Below are 19,303 nucleotides of genomic sequence, written 5' to 3'. Positions count from 1 at the left end.
CAGAGACACAGCAATTACCTGTCTTCCACAGAGCTTAGCATAGAATAGGGCTGGATTCCTGAGTTGAATGCATAAAGGGGCACAGCCAACTCCGCAACTGAACTCTACACTTCTCGAGTGTAAAAAGCCTCCCTTATATTTTCCTGGTGTTCACCCAGAGTTTAGCCCAGAGCTCCAGCCCTCAGTAGGACCTGGAATAGTCCAGATGTAGCCTGAGCAACTTCTTGTTTGCTCTAGCATCTTGACTCCATGGTTGCCTGGACACCTCTTATTCCCCAGACCCAGGGACTTTGCAGGGAGGGGGAAGGATGGTCCCGATGCTCCACCCCAGAACAGGTGTGCTGTGGAGCAGGGAGCTGGAGCTGGCCGAGACTGGGGATGTTTTGGGGCCTGTGAACACCAGAAGGGGGTAGGGCATAGGGAGGGAGCCTGCTTGAAGCTGGAGCCTACCAGCTGCTTGCCTGCACTTTGTCTGTACTCTCCCTTTCATCCCAGTCCTCGGAGCCCTGGAGTTTCTCAAAGGAGCAGGAGAGCTCTGGGAACGCTCTGCTGGGGGTTGAGCAGGGGGGCATTCCAAGCATTCTTGGCTTCACCAGGGGTCAGGCAGCGGGGGCGGGGCGAGGAACAGCCAACAGCCGGCCCACACCGAGCAAAGGGGATTTCTTTGGAGAGAGAGAATAAAGGTGGGAAGGGGGGTCTTCAAGCAGCAGGAGACAGAACTGAATGGGGGACGGGTGGAAGAAGATGGGAAGGCTGGGGGCAGGGCTGTACAATTGGCCAAGCCCAGCTCTCCCTTTAGCGCCAAAGATAGGAAGAGCAAATTGGGGCTTTCAGCCCAGGGCTCTCCCACTGGTGTTTTTAACAGGGCAGCACTGCTAATGGAGGTATATGGAGGAATTTTTTGGAGCTAAGAGCTGCGTGTTTGTTGTTGGTTTGTTTTTATTAAGCAGGCTATTTCTCAGCCGGAGTGTGTTAAGAGAAGGCTCAAAGATCAGCACCCCACCTCCTCAAACAGGACAACACAGGCTATTTTCAATCACAGTTCTGGTTTTTAATAGAGTGGTGTTTTTTCTGGCCAGAGAAGGGAAGAGGGACCATCAGGTAGACAGAATCAGGGCGTTGATGAGGGAGCCAGAGAACCCCTCTGGACAGTGCAACGGAACACACAGATTTATAAAAGGGTCCCCCTTCCCATCATCAGGAGAGAATCATTGCAAAAATATTTCTCTGTACACAAAAGTTAGATGAATAGTGGACTTTCCAGAACATAGTATTCACATTATAGCAAAATTCGTTTTAAGAACACATTGCTGAAAACATAAATAGGACATTCTATAGGGTCCTGAAACCCCAGAGAAATAGATGCGTCCATTCTCAGTAGCAGGAGCAGCTTAGAGGCTGGAAAAGTTCACAGAGCCTTTGAGGTTCAAGGTGGGGTCCAGAGGAATCTGGGCCCCTTGAGATGAAGTCCAATAGCAGCCTGAGCCTTTTCAAGTCTTTTAGATTCATAGCAGCAACTCCAGGAGGCTAGGGCCAGGTTTGGAGGACAGGAAAAGGGAGAGAACCTTTGAGGAAATGGAGGCGGTGTTCTCTTACTGCTGGGAGAAATAAGGAAGGGCACACTCTGGGAGACTGTCCTAGGATGTCCCAGGCACATTAATTTCCATATTCCAGTTTTAGTGCCTGGAAGGGATGGGAATGTGTATGTGAAGTGTCCATCCCTACCTTGGCAGAAGGCACCATGCACAGAGCTACTCATTGCAGCCAAGGAGATGGGTACTGATAAGAGTGCTCTTTCCAGATTTCTGTGCTCCTACCCTGTGTACATGAACAGGAAAACGTGGACTTGGCCACGAGTCCAAGCAGAGGGCCTTCCCCTCTACTTCTCTACCCTTTGCCCTCTACTTTCTTCTTGGTTCATCAGGGCTGAGGACATTGAACCCTCAGTGCATTTCATTGTCCATTTTCCCCATATCTGGCCCTCCTCAGGGCTAAATGGCAAACCATCTCAGCCTTCTGGGCTGGGATGCTGGTCCCAGGAGGCAGGGGAGAAGGTGTCTCCCCTCAGGGTGTTGCCAGGTGCATCTTAGAGCCTGTCCAGGGGGGCAATGCCCCCCACCCTCAGCTGAGCTTGGAGCAGATCCCCAGGGCCTGCCGGTAGGCCTCCGTCACCTCCTGGCAGTCCGCGAGGGAAAAGCAACTTTCCCCCAGGGGCTCTTGCCTCCAGCGCCTCAGGCCCCTGCATCCAGGGCCCTCAGAGTGGGGCTCCTCAAGCCCCATGAGGTTGTCCACAGACACACAGCCCCGCAGCAGGGGATCGGGGAGCCGGTCGGGCAAGTCCAGCTGGTCAAAGGACTCAGAGGACAGGATGCTCTCCTCACTCACAGCTCCTGAGGGGCGGCTGGCCTGGGGCGGAGGGCGAGGTGAGGCCAGTTCATCCAGGGAGCCGAAGGTAGTGGGCGCTGTGAGCTGCAGGGCTGTGCGGGAGAACCTGCCGTTGGTTTTGAGGATGCCCTTGCGTTGGAGGAGCCCTGAGGCCTGGGGCGGCTTCTGCTCCCCGGAGTCCCCACTCATAAACACGTCCCCGGTATCCAAGAGCTCCCCAGAGTCACTGGGTTCAGGAGAGGAGTAGTAGCCGGACTCCCGCTGCCGAGACTTCTTGAGGATGCCCTTCCTGGGGGGCAGGGCCGCGGCCGGCCCCGGGTTCGCAGGGGCCCGGCTGAGCCCAGAGTCCTCCCCTGCCCACTCCGAGGAGGCAGACACCTTCTTCTTGAGAATGCCCTTTGGTAGCTTGAGGTCGCCTTTGCCAGGGCGAGGGGAGGTGCCGGCAGCAGGGTCGCCCTGGAGGGACTGGGCCATGTCATTCTCCTTGCGGGACTTCTTGAGCGAATGCTGGCGCTCCAGGCCGGGGGCGCCGCCGCCCCCTCCGCCCGGTGCGTGCTGCTTGAAGAAGCTGCAGGCCTTGGCCCCGCTCCCCAGGAGGGGCCGGGAGGACCGCCGCAGCCACTCAGCCACCGAGGCCCGGCCAGAGTCACTGCCAGGGTGCCCGCCCTCGTGCGCAGCCTCCTGCTGCCCCACATGGGTGGCGTAGCCCCAGTTGACCCACCAGTGACTGGTGACATCCTCCAGGGTGGCCCGGCGGGTGGGGTTCACCATTAACAGCCACCGGATCAGGCCACAGGCGTCTGGAAGACAAAGAACGGGGGCTTCAGACTGGCAGCCATGAGAACGGGCACCCACAGTCCCCTCTCGCTGGCTTACCCCCATCTGTGCCAAGACACCACTCACTCCTCCGTCAGCTATGTCCACTCCCACCCAGGGCTCCACGCCCCCCCGCCGGGCCACCTCCCAGCCTCCCGCTTTCCCGGCCGGACTCTGCCAGTCTCCTCTTTGGTCTGTGCCCCTCAGGACTCTGTCCCCTCTGTCAGCCTTGCATGTGAGTGTGTCCTTGTTCTCCCCACAAGTGCAACCCTCCGAGGGTATGGACTGTGCTCAAGGGTAGACCAAGCTTCTTGCGTCCTTCTGACCTACACTGTAGGTGAAAGGGCAAAAAATGTCTAAGAATGAGGGTGGAAGTAGAAAGCGAGACAACTGTAGCCACGAGGCTCTAAGCTAGACCTTAGGAAGCACTTCCCAAGTATAACAAAGCATGCCCATAAGGGAAGGAAGAGGTATCTCCTCCTTTTTCGGAGGTCACAGACGCTGGAGGCAGAGAGATAACAGCAGGAGGTGGGTGGAGGGCGCTCTCATCTGCACTGGGCTGTCCTTGTCACTCTAGCGCCACGGATTAGCTTAGAACATCCAGGGCCTGGATGAGAGCACCCATACCTCTCACTCACCTGAGGGTTTAGGCGGCTCCCTATAGGCCCCTTCGCTGATCTGTTTCACCAGTGTCTTATGGTCCTGCCCGTCGAAGGGCATGGTGCCATGCACCAGGATGTACAGGAGGACACCCAGGGACCAGCTGTCCACCTGAGAGAGAAGGGGGCAGTCAGCAAGGATGCTGGAGGGCTTCCAGCCTCGCCTGCACACTACAGAAGAAAGGGGTACACGCTGGGGAACTCAGAGGTTAGTGTACCTGATGGCCACCTCCCTCTAGTAACCAGGGGCAAAAGAGTGACACTGCAGGAGGGATTGAGGCTCATGGGGAGAGGTGTCGTCCATCACCTCTCTTTGGCAGGGGCAGCCACAAACACAAAAGCAGTTGGCGAGGCCAGCCCTTCCAGGACAGGAAGGGGTGGCTGGCTGTGTGCTAGGGAAGGTGGTGGGAACCAGGAAGGAAAGGGGCACAGGACTAGACTGAGGGCCAACAGATTTAAGTTCTCCTTCCAGTTGTGTTGCTCCTGGCTAGAGACCTGGCAAGTCACTACTTTGGGAGGTGGGGCAGGGGTGCTGAATTTTGTGCTCTGAGAAAGGAAACAACTACAAAACAGCCCACCAACTCTCAGGAGCTCAAGGGTCAGGCAATGACTGAGGCAGGCTGGTGTGGAGGGCGGACACTCACCTCCGGGCCCATGTAGGGCTTCCCGTTGACGATCTCTGGCGAGGCGTAGAGGGGGCTCCCGCAGAACGTTTGCAGGAACTTGCCTTGGTGGTAGAGGTTGGAGAGGCCAAAGTCAGCAATCTGCAGGAGTGGGACAAACACGGCAGGGGTCAAGCCAAGGCCTGGGCTGTTCTGTAGCTTTCAGCCTGCCCCTATCAGACCCTGGGGAAACCTGGGCCCCAACAGAAGGAAAGGTGCCATGGTCCCCAGCCCACACTGGGCACTGTCAACACAGCTCAGGCCCAGGAAGAAAGAGCCCCATAGAAGTTGTGTCAATAAGCAGTGAGGTAGAGGTTGGGGGGAGGGCTCCAGGGTCTTCACTGTTCCCTGGGCTCCTCTGCTCATGCTCGACCCCACCCCAGGCATGTGCTCTCCAGTCTACGCACATCCTCCTGACCCAGCAAGCCCACCTCCCCTAGGAAGCCCTCCATTGCCCTGACATCTCCTTTTCCCATGAAGCCCTACAGTTTCCAATGGCTTGCTGTAGCCACTGCCTATCAGTTCTGTCCCTTCATAGTGCCATATCAACATGTTCCCCATGCTGGCCTCCTTCTGTCCCCATCCCTCCTGCAGCTCCCAGCACAGGTGTGATCCATGCCTGGGACTCAGTGGGAAGGTGAACCAGATGGAGGGGGAGAGTCAGCATCTCATGCCAGTGTATGACCCTCAGAAGCATGCGACCCCAGCTCTGGTTTACCATGCGAGGCTGGGCTGCCTTTCCTAGCAAAGGGTTAGTCTATGTCTGTGGGCAGGAACATGGGGTCAGCCCAGTATGGCTAAGAAGCAATGGTGAGAGCAGAGCAAAGCTCACGGTCGTATCGGCCAGGAGAGGGAATCTTCTCACGGGGCTCCCTGAGCCATCTAATACTGAGGCCTTGAGAGGCCCCCAGCCCACCTCCTTGTTTCCCAGAGAGACCTTTTCCCCAGCTGTCCTCAGACAGAGGCCGAGGCCAGTGTCCCTCTGCTCCTGACCTCTTTACCCCAGCAGAGGGTCATGTGTGCCTAGGGTGGAGGCCTGTTTATGAAACTCAGGCTCCTTCATTTATGGTTTTATTGGCCTCTTATCAAGCAGTTACCAGTTGAAGCGCATAATGAGGCAGGTGATTTGTGTAGATGGGAGAGTTCGTCACCATCCAGGTTATATGGGTTTATTGGGTCTGCCCCCCTCCCCCAACACCATAGCATCAAAGCAAGCCCCACCTTCTCTGGGAATTGGCTGGGAAAGGGGAAAAGGGAGATGAAGTCAGTGCCAGGGCGTCTCAAAGCAGGGGTCAGAGGCCACTGGGGAAGAGACTATGTCCTGGGTTCAAGAAGATTCTGAGGAGGTCTGGGTACAGAGTCAATGCCCTCTCAGGTACGTGTAGGGGCCGCCTCGCCATCTCCCCCTTCCAGCTCTGCGATCTGAGTTCATCTCATATCAAACGTAACTGCTTAGGCACGGGAATCGGAAGCTGCAAGAGGCTGGCGCTGGAATGCATGGCTTTGGGGAAAGGTGCCAAAGGGCTACCTAATTACAGCAGATTAAAGTGTGCATGTGTGTGTACATGCATGTGTGTACATGCACGCAGGCAAGGAAAACTCAGGCCACGGTCACCTCCCTGCCAGTCCCAAGGTTGTAAGCAAAAACCGATCCTAGACCTAGACTCCTGTCGGTCTTGTGATGTCAAGAGCACTGGTTGAGGAGTCAGAAGACCTTGGTTCTAGCCCATGCTCAGCCTCTTGTTAGTCATAGGACCTTGTGCAAGTCACCCCCTTTTCTGAGGCCTCGGTTTCCATCCATAAAACGAAGTGGGAACCAACATATAAGTCGGAGCTTGCTTGACTCCTGGAACTCCCTAAGGGCTTAGAGACGCTTGGCTGTGGATGCTTAGAGTGCAGAAAGGCTGGGAAGAGTAGGAGAGCTGCTGGAAACAGAAAGTGGGCTCACCTTGATATTTCCATTGGCATCTAGGAGGATGTTCTCCAGCTTGAGATCCCGGTGGACAACCCCATTCTGAAAGAGGGAGGGCAGAGGGTCAGGGGAAGGTCACCACCGAGGGGGGTGCATGAGGCCCTTGTCTGGAAAGTGAGGCAAACACAAAGGGGGCAGGTGGGGAAGCATAGGTAGGCTGGGAATACCCATCTTGATTGGTACAAAGCACAAGAAATCACAGGCCCTTCTACCCTAGGCCAAGAGACTCAAAGCCAGAAACACCAGCATTCCCTAGGCTGAGAGTCCAGAATCGAGTCTTGCCTCTGCTTTGTCTCACTGTGTGATCCTGGACAGGTCACGGAATGCCTCTGGCCTAAACTGGCCCGGAGGCCAGGGACCACCCCTCAGAACAGGGCTGGAGGTAGGGGCTCACCTGGTGGCAGTAGTGCACAGCGGAGACGATCTGCCGGAAGAAGTGGCGGGCCTCGCGCTCGCTGAGCCGCTGCCGCTCGCTGATGTAGTCATACAGGTCGCCCCGGCTGGCGTACTCCATGACGATCACAATCTTGCTGCTGTTCTCAAACACTGGGGCAGAACGAGGGGGGACATCAGGCCCCTCCAGAGTCACTGCTCCCCTGGGGGCCACCGGCCTCTCCCTCACCCTGGACCAGACCCTTCCCTCCAGGACCTCCTTCCAGGGATGTCTGCTGATGGGGCAGGAGGGTAGCAAAGAAGGGCAGAAGGCCCTCTGAAGCTCTCAGTATCTTCCAGTAGCAACTACTTAAGGCCAAGAAACTGGCTGGCTCACCCATCCTCTCCTAGGAAGTTCTGGTTTTTGAGGATTCTTAAAACTACTCTGCAAGTTCCCCAGCGGGCAGAGACATCACTGGATGAGTGGAAAGGCTGTCTGAAATTTGGTACTTTTTTGCTTTGTGATCCAGGGCAAATCTCTTCCAGATCCATCAGTAAGAATACAGGTTTGGAGTTTGAATCCTGGCCCCATCACTGACTAGCTGGGTGACATTGGCAAGTTATTCAACCAGCGTGCCTCAGTTTCCCCATTTGAAGAGGGGGATAATAATGGCAACTCTTGGGGCTGAGGTGAGAGCTAGATAAAAGCCAGCGAAAGCTCTGGGGCTGGCTGAGCAAGCTGGCGGAGGGGCTGACATAAGCACGCACGCAATAACTGCTCCCAACTGTTATACTCGTTCCCAGCGTCCTCATATATATAACATATGTAATAATGCCCATAAAATGTCTGCCTTGAGGACCAGAAGAGGAGGAAAAGTATACACAAGTGGTTTGTACCCTATAAAGTACAGGGGAGAGCTGAGGTAGTCATCTCCTCCAACCCCTCTGACTTCCCACCCAGGGTGCTTCCAAGGCTGTGTCACCAGAGGCAATCAACAGATATTTGGTAACTGACTGACTGGCTGGGCTCCTGGCAGTCAGCCTGCCCCAGCTGGCTCACTGACACGTGTAGAAAGGGCCCTCTTGCCCCCTCAGGTCTTGTTCTGGCTCCAGCCCCCTGGGAAGGTAGGAACGACTGAGTCACCCAACTGGCCCTTCAGCTGGACTGTGTCAGAACACACATGGTCCTGACATTGCATCTTTGTGTCAAACAGGTCCTAGGAGTTTGACTTGCTCTGCCAGCCCAGAGCTACTGTTGTCTAGCCCGTGAGAAGGAGCTGAGGAAGGCGGCTTCTCCCAGGAGGAGTCCTAGCTCCCAGGCACTAGGATCCATGGCCAGGAGGACTGAGCTTTTTCCCAGGGGAACATGAGTGAGTGGCCCTGATGTGTGGTGGTCCAGCCTCCTGGAGTGTGCCTAGCTGAACCTCTACCCCTGTGGTTTCCTGTATTCCTGCAGACTTTGTACCATGAAATTGGGGGTCAAGAGCCAGCACGTTCTGGACAGCAGCTAGGTCAGCCCCCCACCCCCCTAGTCCATACTTCCTAAAGACTGGCAGGATGGGGATGGATCTGGGGGAGCCCTGCCATATACACAGTAAGTGCGATGGCCCTACATCTGCTGAATCTGAAAGTGAAGGAGAAGCCACATCCTGAGCTTCAAAGCTAAGTTTCTAGACCTGGCTCGGTGTGGGTGTGGGTGTGGGTGTGGGTGTGGGGCATGAACATGCGCACATGCATAAGCATGTACACACACACAAACACACACACACATCCCCCAATCACCAAGCTCAGCCTGGCTTAACCAATGCTCTGCCGTGCCCACTCTTCCCTGGGGGAGTACACAGAGATACAATTAGTTTTCTCAGCTACTTGTCTGGGTTCCTTGTGGGACAAGCTCAGGACATAGGGCCATGTCAGTGGCTCTGCCCTTGGTCTTCCTATGACTAGAACCCAAGAGAGAAGAAGACATCCCTCTTACTTCCCACCAGGAATATTCAGAGAGGGCAAAGCCATAGGCTCCCTTCCCTCCCTCTGCTGCTAAGCCTTGTTTCCCATCTAATCGATGTTGTGTAAAGGCTGGAAGCAGACAAGTGTGTGTGGGAGGGAGCTCCCCCTCTTTCCCTCATCCCCCACTCTTGCTCACTATGTTGTCTAGGTCACAGGAAACAGGGCAGCTGGAGTGGAAACCAGCACCGATGTCAGAGCAAGAGGAGTCTGAGAAAGATAAGGAGAGGGGGGAGCCAGCCCCAGGGCAGGAATGATTCAGGGTACCGGGCAGACCCTAGGAGGCCTGGCTCTTAGCACCCCTGCACCTGATCCAGGGGCAGGTTTATATGTTTCAGCCTCCCTGGTACTGCTGAGGGTTTCATTGGGTTGGGGGGGTGGGGGGAGGAAGTGTTCATGTGCGGAAACCTAACAATAACAACAAAAAGCCCGCAATCCACTGGGTTCCTCCCATGAGCTGAGCACTTGGTGACATTTAGTTTGACCTTTGCAACTACCCTGTGACGTAGGTGGGATTATCCCACTTTACAAATGAGGAACTGAGGCCCACCCAGAGACTATACTGAGTAGCAGCCCATGTCATACAGCTGAATTTCAAACCCAGCTTTTGTCCAACTCCAAAGCCTGTGCCTCTTTTATTTCTCCGCATCATCTGTTCTGACTGCTCCTACACACACACACAGACACACACGCGGGCGAGCACACACACTCCCAGATTCAAAGGTCCCGCCTCTGTACCTTCGTGGATAACAATGATGTGGGGGTGGTTGAGCGACGACATGATCTCAATCTCTCGCCGAATGTGCATCAGGTCCTGCTCATCTCTGATCTTGTCTTTCCGGATTGACTTGATGGCCACCTGGGAACAGAGAATGCTGGAGGTGAAGAGAAGGGTCTGGCAGGTACAGATGTCCCAGAGGACACCCTCAAAGTCCTGACTGCGGTCTGCCTGCAGCTGCGGCAAAGGCCACAGGGCGCACCCAAGGAAGCCACTCCGACCTTCACCAGGAAAGCGGGCAGAGAGGCCGAAGAGCGCCTCCTCTGGAGAAGGTGTTCACTTGGGTTAGGTGCAGTCTGTGTGGCAGGGAGGTGTAAGGACCAATGACCTTATTCAGAGTCCCCGGATGAACAAGGAAGGTAACAACCACTTGGAGGCTGATGCTTTATGACTGACAAAGCGAATTTACCGTGCTACACCGTGAGGATGAATTTACCCTGATGCCAAGCATAGTGCCCGGCACACAGTAGGCACTGCTTAACCATCTGTTGCATTAGTAAATTAATTGGCCCTCACAACAGCCCTGGGAGGTGGGCCCAAAAAGTATCTACAATCCCCATTTACATGTGAGGAAACTGGTACCCAGGCAGGTTAAATGACCTGCTCAAAGTCATTCTGTCACTAACTGGCACAGACTTGGATGAACCTTGACAACATTACGTTAAGTGACATAAGCCAGACACACAAGGCCCAGTGCTGTACAAGTCTACTTATACGAGGTGACCAGAATAGGAAAATGCATAGACAGAAAGTAGAACAGAGTTACCAGGGGAGGGGAGGGGTGTGTGGGGGGGTGGGCTGAGCAGTTATGTTTAATGGGTACAGACAGCTTCTGCCTGGGGTGAGGAAATGACTTGAGAAATGCCAGTGGTGATGTTTGCACAACATTGTAACTGTACGGAATGTCACTGAATTGTACACTTAAAATGCTTCACATGGTGAATCTTATGTTATATATATTTTACCACCAAAAAAAAAAATGTGTGAAAAAGACAAAACCCCAGTCTCTTCAGTCTAGGAAAGGAATGTCCCTCTTCCAGCAACTAAGTCCTCTGGCCTTTGCTATCTTGTCTGTAAAGGTGAAGATGCCATAAAAGGACTAACCGTTGCCCCAGCTGGTTCCTGTGGGGGGTGCAGCGAGGGTGGAGCGGGGCAAGAGGCAAAGAAGAAAGAGCTGCCAGGATGCCCTTTAAGCAACGCTCTGGAGACAGAGGGGGTCTCCGTCCCTTTGTCTGCTCCGTCCCACTCAGGGCCAGGTGACAGAAAGGGGAGACTCACAGCAGTGCAAGGTGTGTGTGTGTGTGCAGAAGACACGCCTGGGGAGCTGGGAGACCTGGGTTCTCCTCCAGGCTGTCACTGTCCCCATGGGTAGTCCCCACCCCCTCTCAGAGCCTCGGTTTTCTTTTTAGTGACACCAACAGGCTGAACGGAGATGGCCGAGGTGCTTTCCTGCTCTGGTCCTGAGATGAGCCAGCGAGTGCCAGGCCTCAGAGGCTGCCTTGCTGGCACCAGGTGCTGCGCAGGCGTGGCGGTCACAGGGCTGGTCAGTTCCTGTCAAGTGTTGTGCAGGGCCACAGATGGTAAATACGAGACTTCCCCTTCTTGGAGACGGGCAAGTCATGAAAAATCCAAGGGCTCAGGCTGAGGCAAACAGCTCCTCGTTCAGTTTCCCAGGAGGAGCTGCTCCCTCAGGTTCAAAGGGAGACAGAAAAAGGAGACCACTTCTGGAGGGGAGGGGCCCCTAATCCCCCTTTCACGGGGCTCCGGAGGCAGACAATAGCTTCCTGCTCGCAGGGACAGTGACAGGAATGCGGAACAGCCAGCGTAATCCATCAGAGGCGAGGCCACAGTGCCCAGGGCCGGTCGCCCCGGCAACGGGCCAGGGCCGGTGCCCTCCGCCCCTTCCTCCCGGCGCTGCCTCCTTCCCGGCCTCAGGGAGGACAATGGCAGCGGGAGGGCCATCACCATGGAGCCTCCCGCCAGGATGCGCTGAGGCCCACGCCGCAGCTGCAGGTGCCCTCCTCACGCCCCCGGCCCTGCTCCAACCAGGCGGGAACTGAGCAGAAAAGCCCCTGGTCTAGAACTGGACGGGGTGGGAATGGGGACGCGGGCTGCGATCCTCCTCCAGTCCCAGAGCGCAGTTCCCAGACACCTCTCTCTAGACCCCCGACTTCTCCCCCAAGGCAAGATTTTATGGGCTGGCTCTTTTCTCTCTGAATTTCTTCATTTCAATAACAATCAGACAATGGATGAAGGACTATGAGCTCTTCAGATAAAGGGCAATAAAAACTGTATTAACAGATAGTAACAAATCCTACATAAATCACACAACTAGACAATGAGACAGAACTATTTGAGAGCCTAGGATGCGTACATATGCAAAAACTAAGCACATCTTGGATGTATCATTGTGTATCTACAAACAAATACAACGAGAGAAATCATCTGAGGCTTAGGAAGCAGAGCTCTAAAAAAGACAAGTCCTAAAAAGAGGAGGCCCCCCAAAATAAAGGGGTCTGAGCAGTACTAGAAAGAGTCCCTTCGTGGATAGAGAGAGGGTACACAAGTCAAACCTTGAGATCCATTTCTCACCAACTTGGAAGCCTATGACTCTAAATCAGAATTATTAATCCTCAATGAACAGTTCATTCCTCCTGTAAACTTATGCTCTGGCCTCAGGGGGCTAGGTCAAGGACCCCCAATTATCTACCTTAGGTCCTAGGAGAGCACAGTTTGGCTGGCACTTCCCAGGAAAGAAACAAGTTATGTCAACAGGCTTCCACCAGTCCCTAAGCAGGTGACAGACAAGAAGAGTGATGTGTGAAGTGCCCTGGTGGGGGTGGACCACTGTTCCTCAACCTGTCCCAGCCCCATGAGACAGGCTCCTAGCTACCTGCTGGCTAGCCTATCAAAGTAAATTAAATATAGCAAAAGCTCAGGCCTAGACAGAGCTCTGCAGTCAAAAGTACTCAACAGTTTACTGGTGAACACAAGTCGCAAAATAGATATTGGTTAAGTCGCTGGGCTGATCCCTGACTGATGGGACTGTGCCCAGATAAGATTTTCTGCCTTTCATCCTAGGCATGGGTGGAGAGTCAACCTCTGTTACGAGCACTGATGTTGAGGGACCTTTGTTCTCATCTGCAAGGTAGTTGAGCAACCATTCTCCAGAATAAAATTATACTGACTAGAGCCAAGGAGGAGGGTAATAACTGCTGAGTGGGTCACCCAGAGGAAGGGAGATCACATGCCCCGAGACAACCCTGGTTCATCCTAGTATAGTTACTAATGGTGACCCCTTTCTCTTCAAAGTACCCAAGTTTAGATAATATATTTTATGGCCTCCCTACTCAGAGGGAGCAGGGAACCCAGGCACAACAGTATGCTACTGTGAAGGTGAACACCAGCTCTGTGGAGTGGGTGTCAAGAGCCCAGGTATCTTCACTTGCCACTAGGAACTAGGCAACTCCAGACAAGTCACTTAAACAGTCTGGTTAACTGGTCTGGCCGGTTTTAATATCTTCATCTGAAAAATGAAAGGCAATTTATTCTCCAAACTTCTGCTGAACACCTACTATGTGCCTGGTGCTCTGTTAGGTGTTGGGGATTTAGACAAAAATTGGACAGTTCCTGTACTGAGGTCCTCAGTCCAGTGGTCGGACTGACAATTAAGTCAACTCCAGTCTAGTGTGATGAGTGTGAAAGTTGAGGTCCCTGCCTGCCAGCGGCTCCGGGAGCACTGGAGGGAGTTTCTTTGCCTGGAAGAGCAGGAAAAATAGCTTCTGGGAGAAAACTTTATTTTAGATCTTGAGGGATGAGTGGGGTTTACCGAGCCAAGGAGGGTAGGCTAGGGAGGGGCAACAGGGGCATTCCAGGCAGAGACAAATGTTTGAGCAAAGGCCAGAAAGAAAGGAACCATTCACAAATTTACACATCAGGATCTCCAAGCTCCCTTCCAAGCGCTAGCATTGTCTGCTGAGTGTCTTCAGAAATGGGTCACCTGCTACTACGCCAGGAAGGTGCTAGCCAAGGATTGTTATAATGAGCTTGTTCAGAGGCCCCATGGTATATCTATGTTAACCTGCCTGAGCAAAATTCCTTCCGATACCAGCCCAGTGATTTCCTGCCCCTGTGGCCCTGCATAAAAAGCAGCAGGGCCGATTCCCTACCCCACTTTGCAAATGGCAGACACTGAAGTCCAGAAAGGTGCGCTGACTCTTCCAAGGTTCCCTGATACATCAAGGCAGAAAGATCCAAGGGGGAGGGGTGTTACCTGGAGAAGCTGCCATCTCAGAAGACAAAAGATCCTTGCAGATGCCCTGCCCGGCCTGCAGCTCCCTACCTCCCGCCCCTGGAGAAGGGAATGCCCCACACCCTGCCTTGGGCCAAGCTGCATAGTACACCCCCCCCCCATCTCACTTATACAAACACGCTGGAGAGATGGGTGCTGGGGCTCAATTGGTTAAACACTGCCCCTACCCACCCCCAACTCAGATCAGGAATGATCTGGATTCAGGAGAGGATGGCAGAAAGGTCTTAGGAAAACAAGATCTAAAGGTACTGGTTCCAGGTCCCAGGAAAGAGGGTGCAAGCTAGGCATCTCTGGTCATAGCTATTGTCAGGAGTTGGAGCCAAAGTCCTTGACTCCTCTCTGACCTTTAACGAAGCAGCTGCCATCTGGGAGGCGGGGCAAGGAGATGGAGGATGACCCACTTAGATAATGGAGGAGAGGTTGGGCTGGGCACAGTGGGGATGGGCCTAGGGTGTGGGGCCTCACCAGCCCACCAAGCCTGCCAGAGAACCAGCCAGGGAGACGAATGGGCTCCAGGAATGAGGGGAGTCTGAGCTGCTTCCCCTAAACCCCATGCTGTGTCCACCCCTCCTTGCCACCCTCCTGCCCACTCTGCCAGGTTGCTGGGCAAGGCACTTCCCTGCCTAGCTCTCTTGTGTGGTTTGGCCAGAGCCCAAGGACAAGAGTCGCCTGCAGCTGGAGCCTCCCTCCCTAATGCTGAGCAGGCAGGTGCAGGAGGAGCTGGGAGGCAGCATCAAGCAGAAGAGGCCTTTGGGAGCTGGCCAGGTGGGAGACCTTCTCTGGAGCAGAGGCTGAAGGAGAGACTAGGATTTTGAGCAAAGCAGAGACCAAAGTGGTTAGGCTCAAGGAAGCTGAGCACAACCCATTTTCTTGCTCGGCAGAACAGACCCAGGATGGACGCCTCCAGGAGAGGGTAGGGTCTAGTCAAAGTAGCCTTGCTGGGACAACACTGTGTGTCAGCTACTGTGCTCAGCACTTCACAATATATTACTTATTTAATCCTATGAGAATACCAGGAGTTAGGCATTATTATAATGCCCACTTTTTAGATGAGGAAACTGAGATGCAGAGAGGTCGTACAGCTGGTAAGCAACAGAGGCAGGATTTTGAACCCTTGCACCCTGACTCTGAGCTAAGCAGCCTTCCTGACAAGGTGGAAACCAGGAATGTAGTGTAGTTCACCCACCCAGGATCCCTCGACATAGGCAATGTGTGTGGGTGGGAGTTGTTTTCAGTGACTCCTCCAACCCTCAACACTGCCTGAAGCTCTGGAAAGGTGACTGAAGCAGATTGTTGGAATGACAAAGCACACTGAGACCAGCTGGGCCAAATTGCAGGCCAGCTCCCAGACTGAGACTCAGTAGTGGTGATCTAGGACCTGGGGTGTCAAATCAGGGGCCAGTGTCACAGGCATGCAACTAACCAGCCATACAATTCATGTCTCCTCTCTGGGCCTCAGCTTCCCCATCTGTCAATGAAGGAATAGGACCATCTCAGTCATTTTCAAATCCCAAGAAGCCTTCTAATATATGACAGAAGCATCCCTGCCCCAGATCCCTAGCCACTGAGACCCCCTCACATTCCTCATGGAACCCCTTGGAGGTAAGACTTCCATGCAGATTAGCACAAAGGCTTTAGTGGACTCGACCAGCAGGTGTTTCTCTTTACGAGGCAGGTCAGTGAAGGAGCTGGGAGTCACAGGAGGAAATGTCATTTGGATACCAGGAATGTACTTGGAGACTAGAAGATCCAGAGCAAATATTTGTTTTTCCTTTGATGCCCTCTTCGAGTAGCCATTAGTTCTGCCCACCTGCCCCTCCCTCCGGACAGTCCCATCCAGCCCGATAACCTCATCCAGGCAGGCTGGGGATGGGAAAAGTTCTGGAAAAGTAGAGAGAAAATTGAGATGGGAGTCACCCAGCAGGCTTTCCTCTGACTCTAGCCTTAACCAATAATATTAGTTCATTTTGAGGGGGGTCTTGGGCGGCTCTCACATCCCTCTCTCCCACTGAAGATCCTGAGGCACCAGCCTGGTCTCTCTTCTGGGAGAACGGCAAAGAGACAGGAATGAGGGTGGGTGGGGAAGAGGACTCCTCCCCAGAACTAAAAAACCATTTGCACAGCAGGCAGCTGCTCTCCAAGAAGGGAGACCCCAAGCAAATGCCCAGCAGAAGCACAGGGTGGTCTATGGATCGGGGAGGTTCAGAACAGGTCCCATTCCTACAGATCTTGGCTCCCTGCATACAACAGAAGGCAGGAGGTGAGGCAGTTCCTTCTGAATTCTGTATTCTGATGTAACAAGAGCTAGAATCTCTGCCTACAGACACTGAGATTTGAAAACTGACAGCTTGTTGATATCATTCCAGAATCAATGAGATCTCTCCCTCCCTCCCTTTCTCCCTCCTTCTCTCCTGTATGCAGCGACCTAGGTCAAGAGTCCTATGGGATCTCCAAAGTTAATCTTAAAGTTTCCCAGTTTGGGGGTCCTCCAGGCCCCCCAACCCAAACTGCCCCCCACCAGCAGCTATATTTCAGCTAAGCCCCTGACGAAGCCTGGGCCCAGTAGTCTGAAGCCTGGAGCCTCACCAGGCCCTCACACTTTATAGAAAGAGAAAGGAAAGGAAAGCCAGGAAGTACATGATTGCCCAATAGCTGTAACCTGGCAGCGGGCAACAGGGGACCATGCCAGGCACTAGCAGGAAAAACATACTTGGTCCTATTGATGGGGCCACAAACCCATCCCCTTTTGCCAGCATCCACTCTCCTTCACCAATGAAATGACTTCTTGAATTTCAAACCAGCTACTGGCTGCTAAAGCAAACAATCCGAGGAGGCAACTGCAGCCAGAGCTGATAGGGCAAACCATGGCCACACACACTCGCATGCACGCGTGTACACACACATGCACGCACACACACACACACACACACACACACCCTGTGCTTCCACTTGTCTCATAACCAGCACCCAACTGGATTTGGCAAAACAATCCCTAGACCACCTGCTCTAACAGCTTGTTAAAATACACATTATTTTAATCTTCAGAATAAAATCCTCTGGGTGTGGAACCAGAGAGCATTTCAAACAAGCACCCCAGGTGACCCCTACGCACATTAAACTCCAGCTTGAGGACCACTGTTAACTAACTTTGGGCAAACTTGCCATCCTTTCAGGGCCGGCCCGCCCAGATGTAAGTATCCGTCCTCACTGTGGGTTCTTTATGTCAGGAACAATTTAAGTTCACTTTTGCCTCTCATTTAGTACTCACGGCAGCTTGGGAGGGAGGCTGTGTTCTCTCCACTTTTGCAGAAGGGGAAACTGAGAGTACAGAGATAAATTAGTGGCTCAAGGTCCCACAGATTAATCCTCCTACTCTCACTATCCCCGTACACAGCAAATTCACAGGACGCCTTCCTGAAAAGGCCCGAACCCAGAGGCATCTTGGGGCACAGTGGACCTTGCACCAGAGCCTGGTTTCACATTTCCCAGAACAACAACTCATCATACCGAAACTTTGACTCCCTCTCAGGGTTAGAAAGGACTTAAGTGTCCAACCCTCCCCACTCCACCCCTGTGCCGATCTCCATACTGTGCTGGCAGCCAGGCTAACAGAACTGAGTTGAGAACTGGACGGACACCCCATCCATTCATTCAAACACACACATTTACTAAACCCCTTCCAGGCTCGGGTGCCTTCTGCTTCCCCTTCCCAGTCCGCTCCACTGGAATCTGTTCCAAGCAAAACCCAACTTAAGTTCCATCTTCTTTAGGGGGACCCCTCATCCCCAGGCAGGGCGCTATTTGTCTTCCAGGCACCCTGCACCAGCTGCGCGCCTCATTAATTGGCCACCATCACCTGCTGCCCCGTGCTCTTGGGGTTCCCAGGTCCACGACCATTGTCCCTACAATCAGGGCCTGACATACCTGCAATAAACACCCCCCCAGCCCCCCCAAACCCCGCACCCTCAGCTTGGTAAGGACAGGGGCCAGTCCCCGGAGCAAGGCACTCACCAGGCGCCCCGAGCTCTCCCGCGCCTTCTTCACCTTGCCGTAGGTGCCCTTGCCCAGGGTGCCCAGGAACTCGTAGCGGTGCCGCAGGTTGTGCTTGTGGTGGTGCCGCTTCACCGCCTGCCTCTTCATCAGCGGCTTGGGCGACTTGAGCCCGTCGGCCAGGGCGGCGGCGGCCGGGGGAGCCGGGCCCGGACGCCAGGGGAAAGCCAGCGACTCCATGCCGAGCGGGGGCTGGGAGAGCGCGGCGTGGGGACCGGCCGCGGGGCTGCAACGAGGGCGCAGGGCCCGCACCCAGCACGGGCACCCACAGCCGCCCGGAGCGCGCGCCAGGCGCCGCCTCCCCGCTCCTTATAAGCGCCCGAGCCCGAGGCCCTGGCCACACCCCCCGCGCCCATTGGCCCGCTCGCCGGCTTTGTGTGCTCAGAGCCGCCGCATTGGCTCACGCAGGCCTCCAGCCCCGCCTCCTCTCCCCCTCGCGGCCTGGAGAGGTGTCAATGGGGCCCCGCCCCCTCGCCCCCGCCCCCGAGGGACAGGCCGAGGGACTGACGGACCCCGGCGGAGGCAGGCTGCTTGGTGGGCTGTCTGGAGCCTTTGAGGGGCCCTGGAGCTGCTCTTGCCTCTGAGTGGCGCTGGGTCCTGATGAGAGCCACCTGCTGTCCTGTTGCGCTGCGTTCTCAGTGAGCCAGGGGCAACCTGACAGTGCTGGAGGTCACCGAAGTGTTTCTCCATCCTGAGGAATTTGCTTCTCTCAAGCCAAAATCTATAAAGCCAGTTGACCCCTTCTTCAAGACCATAGGGAGAGAGGGGATGGCGCGAGATGGAGGCCGACTCCAGCTGGGTGGCAGGGCTGGTGGAGAGTTCCTGGGTTCTGAGCTTATCCGTTTCCAGTCAGATCAACCTTACATGGGTCTCAAAAATGCGGTTCTAGCACGTTCTTACCTCTCCATCAAAGAAGGCTTCTAGGGTTGAGTGGGTCCCTCAAGATGTGGTGGAATTTATGAAGCGCTAGAAGGCTGTGGAGAGAACCAAAGGGAAACATGCATTGATTAAAAAAATAAAATTATGCTCCTATTATTTAACTTGTATTCCTAAATGCGCAAATAGCTGTCCACCCAAGGTTTTCCTTCCCGTGATTTTGGAGTCAGGGGACTGGTGGTAGGTCATGAGGCTTGACCTACCCATTCTGAGTGTCATTTAGAGTGAAATGAGAATATCCATAGGCTCTCCTCCTCCCCTAAGTGTGAATTGTAATGGGGAGAAAGGAACATTTCCCCTTGAGTCTTCCTGATAACCCCGTCCTGTGAAGTGGGTATTATTCTGCCCAAAGCACAC

At 54.3% G+C, this 19,303-nt stretch overlaps 1 protein-coding gene across 1 annotated transcript; it reads right to left on the bottom strand.

Moving 5' to 3' along the window:
- Positions 1-1,033: 1,033 nt before the first annotated feature.
- Positions 1,034-18,290, bottom strand: NUAK2 (NUAK family kinase 2). The gene is made up of 7 exons (XM_081121593.1): positions 17,972-18,290; positions 9,609-9,729; positions 6,889-7,040; positions 6,471-6,536; positions 4,505-4,624; positions 3,840-3,972; positions 1,034-3,185 (listed from the first exon to the last, which is right to left on the bottom strand). The coding sequence occupies exons 1-7, from the start codon at positions 18,188-18,190 to the stop codon at positions 2,122-2,124; spliced, it is 1,875 nt and encodes a 624-aa protein (XP_080977719.1). The 5' UTR covers positions 18,191-18,290; the 3' UTR covers positions 1,034-2,121.
- Positions 18,291-19,303: the final 1,013 nt, after the last annotated feature.

Source organism: Miniopterus schreibersii (assembly GCF_964146895.1).
Source record: "Miniopterus schreibersii genome assembly, chromosome: 19".
Lineage (NCBI taxonomy): Eukaryota > Metazoa > Chordata > Mammalia > Chiroptera > Miniopteridae > Miniopterus > Miniopterus schreibersii.
Note: the sequence above shows the minus strand (reverse complement) of the source record. Positions and strands in the feature narration are given on the sequence as shown.

Coding starts and splice junctions, on each gene's coding strand:
- NUAK2 (XM_081121593.1), bottom strand. CDS start 18,190: ATGGAGTCGCTGGCTTTCCCCTGGCGTCCGGGCCCGGCTCCCCCGGCC. Junction 9,730..17,971: donor GGGAGAGCTCGGGGCGCCTG/GTGAGTGCCTTG, acceptor CTCTGTTCCCAG/GTGGCCATCAAGTCAATCCG. Junction 4,625..6,470: donor ATGCCAATGGAAATATCAAG/GTGAGCCCACTT, acceptor CCACTCCTGCAG/ATTGCTGACTTTGGCCTCTC.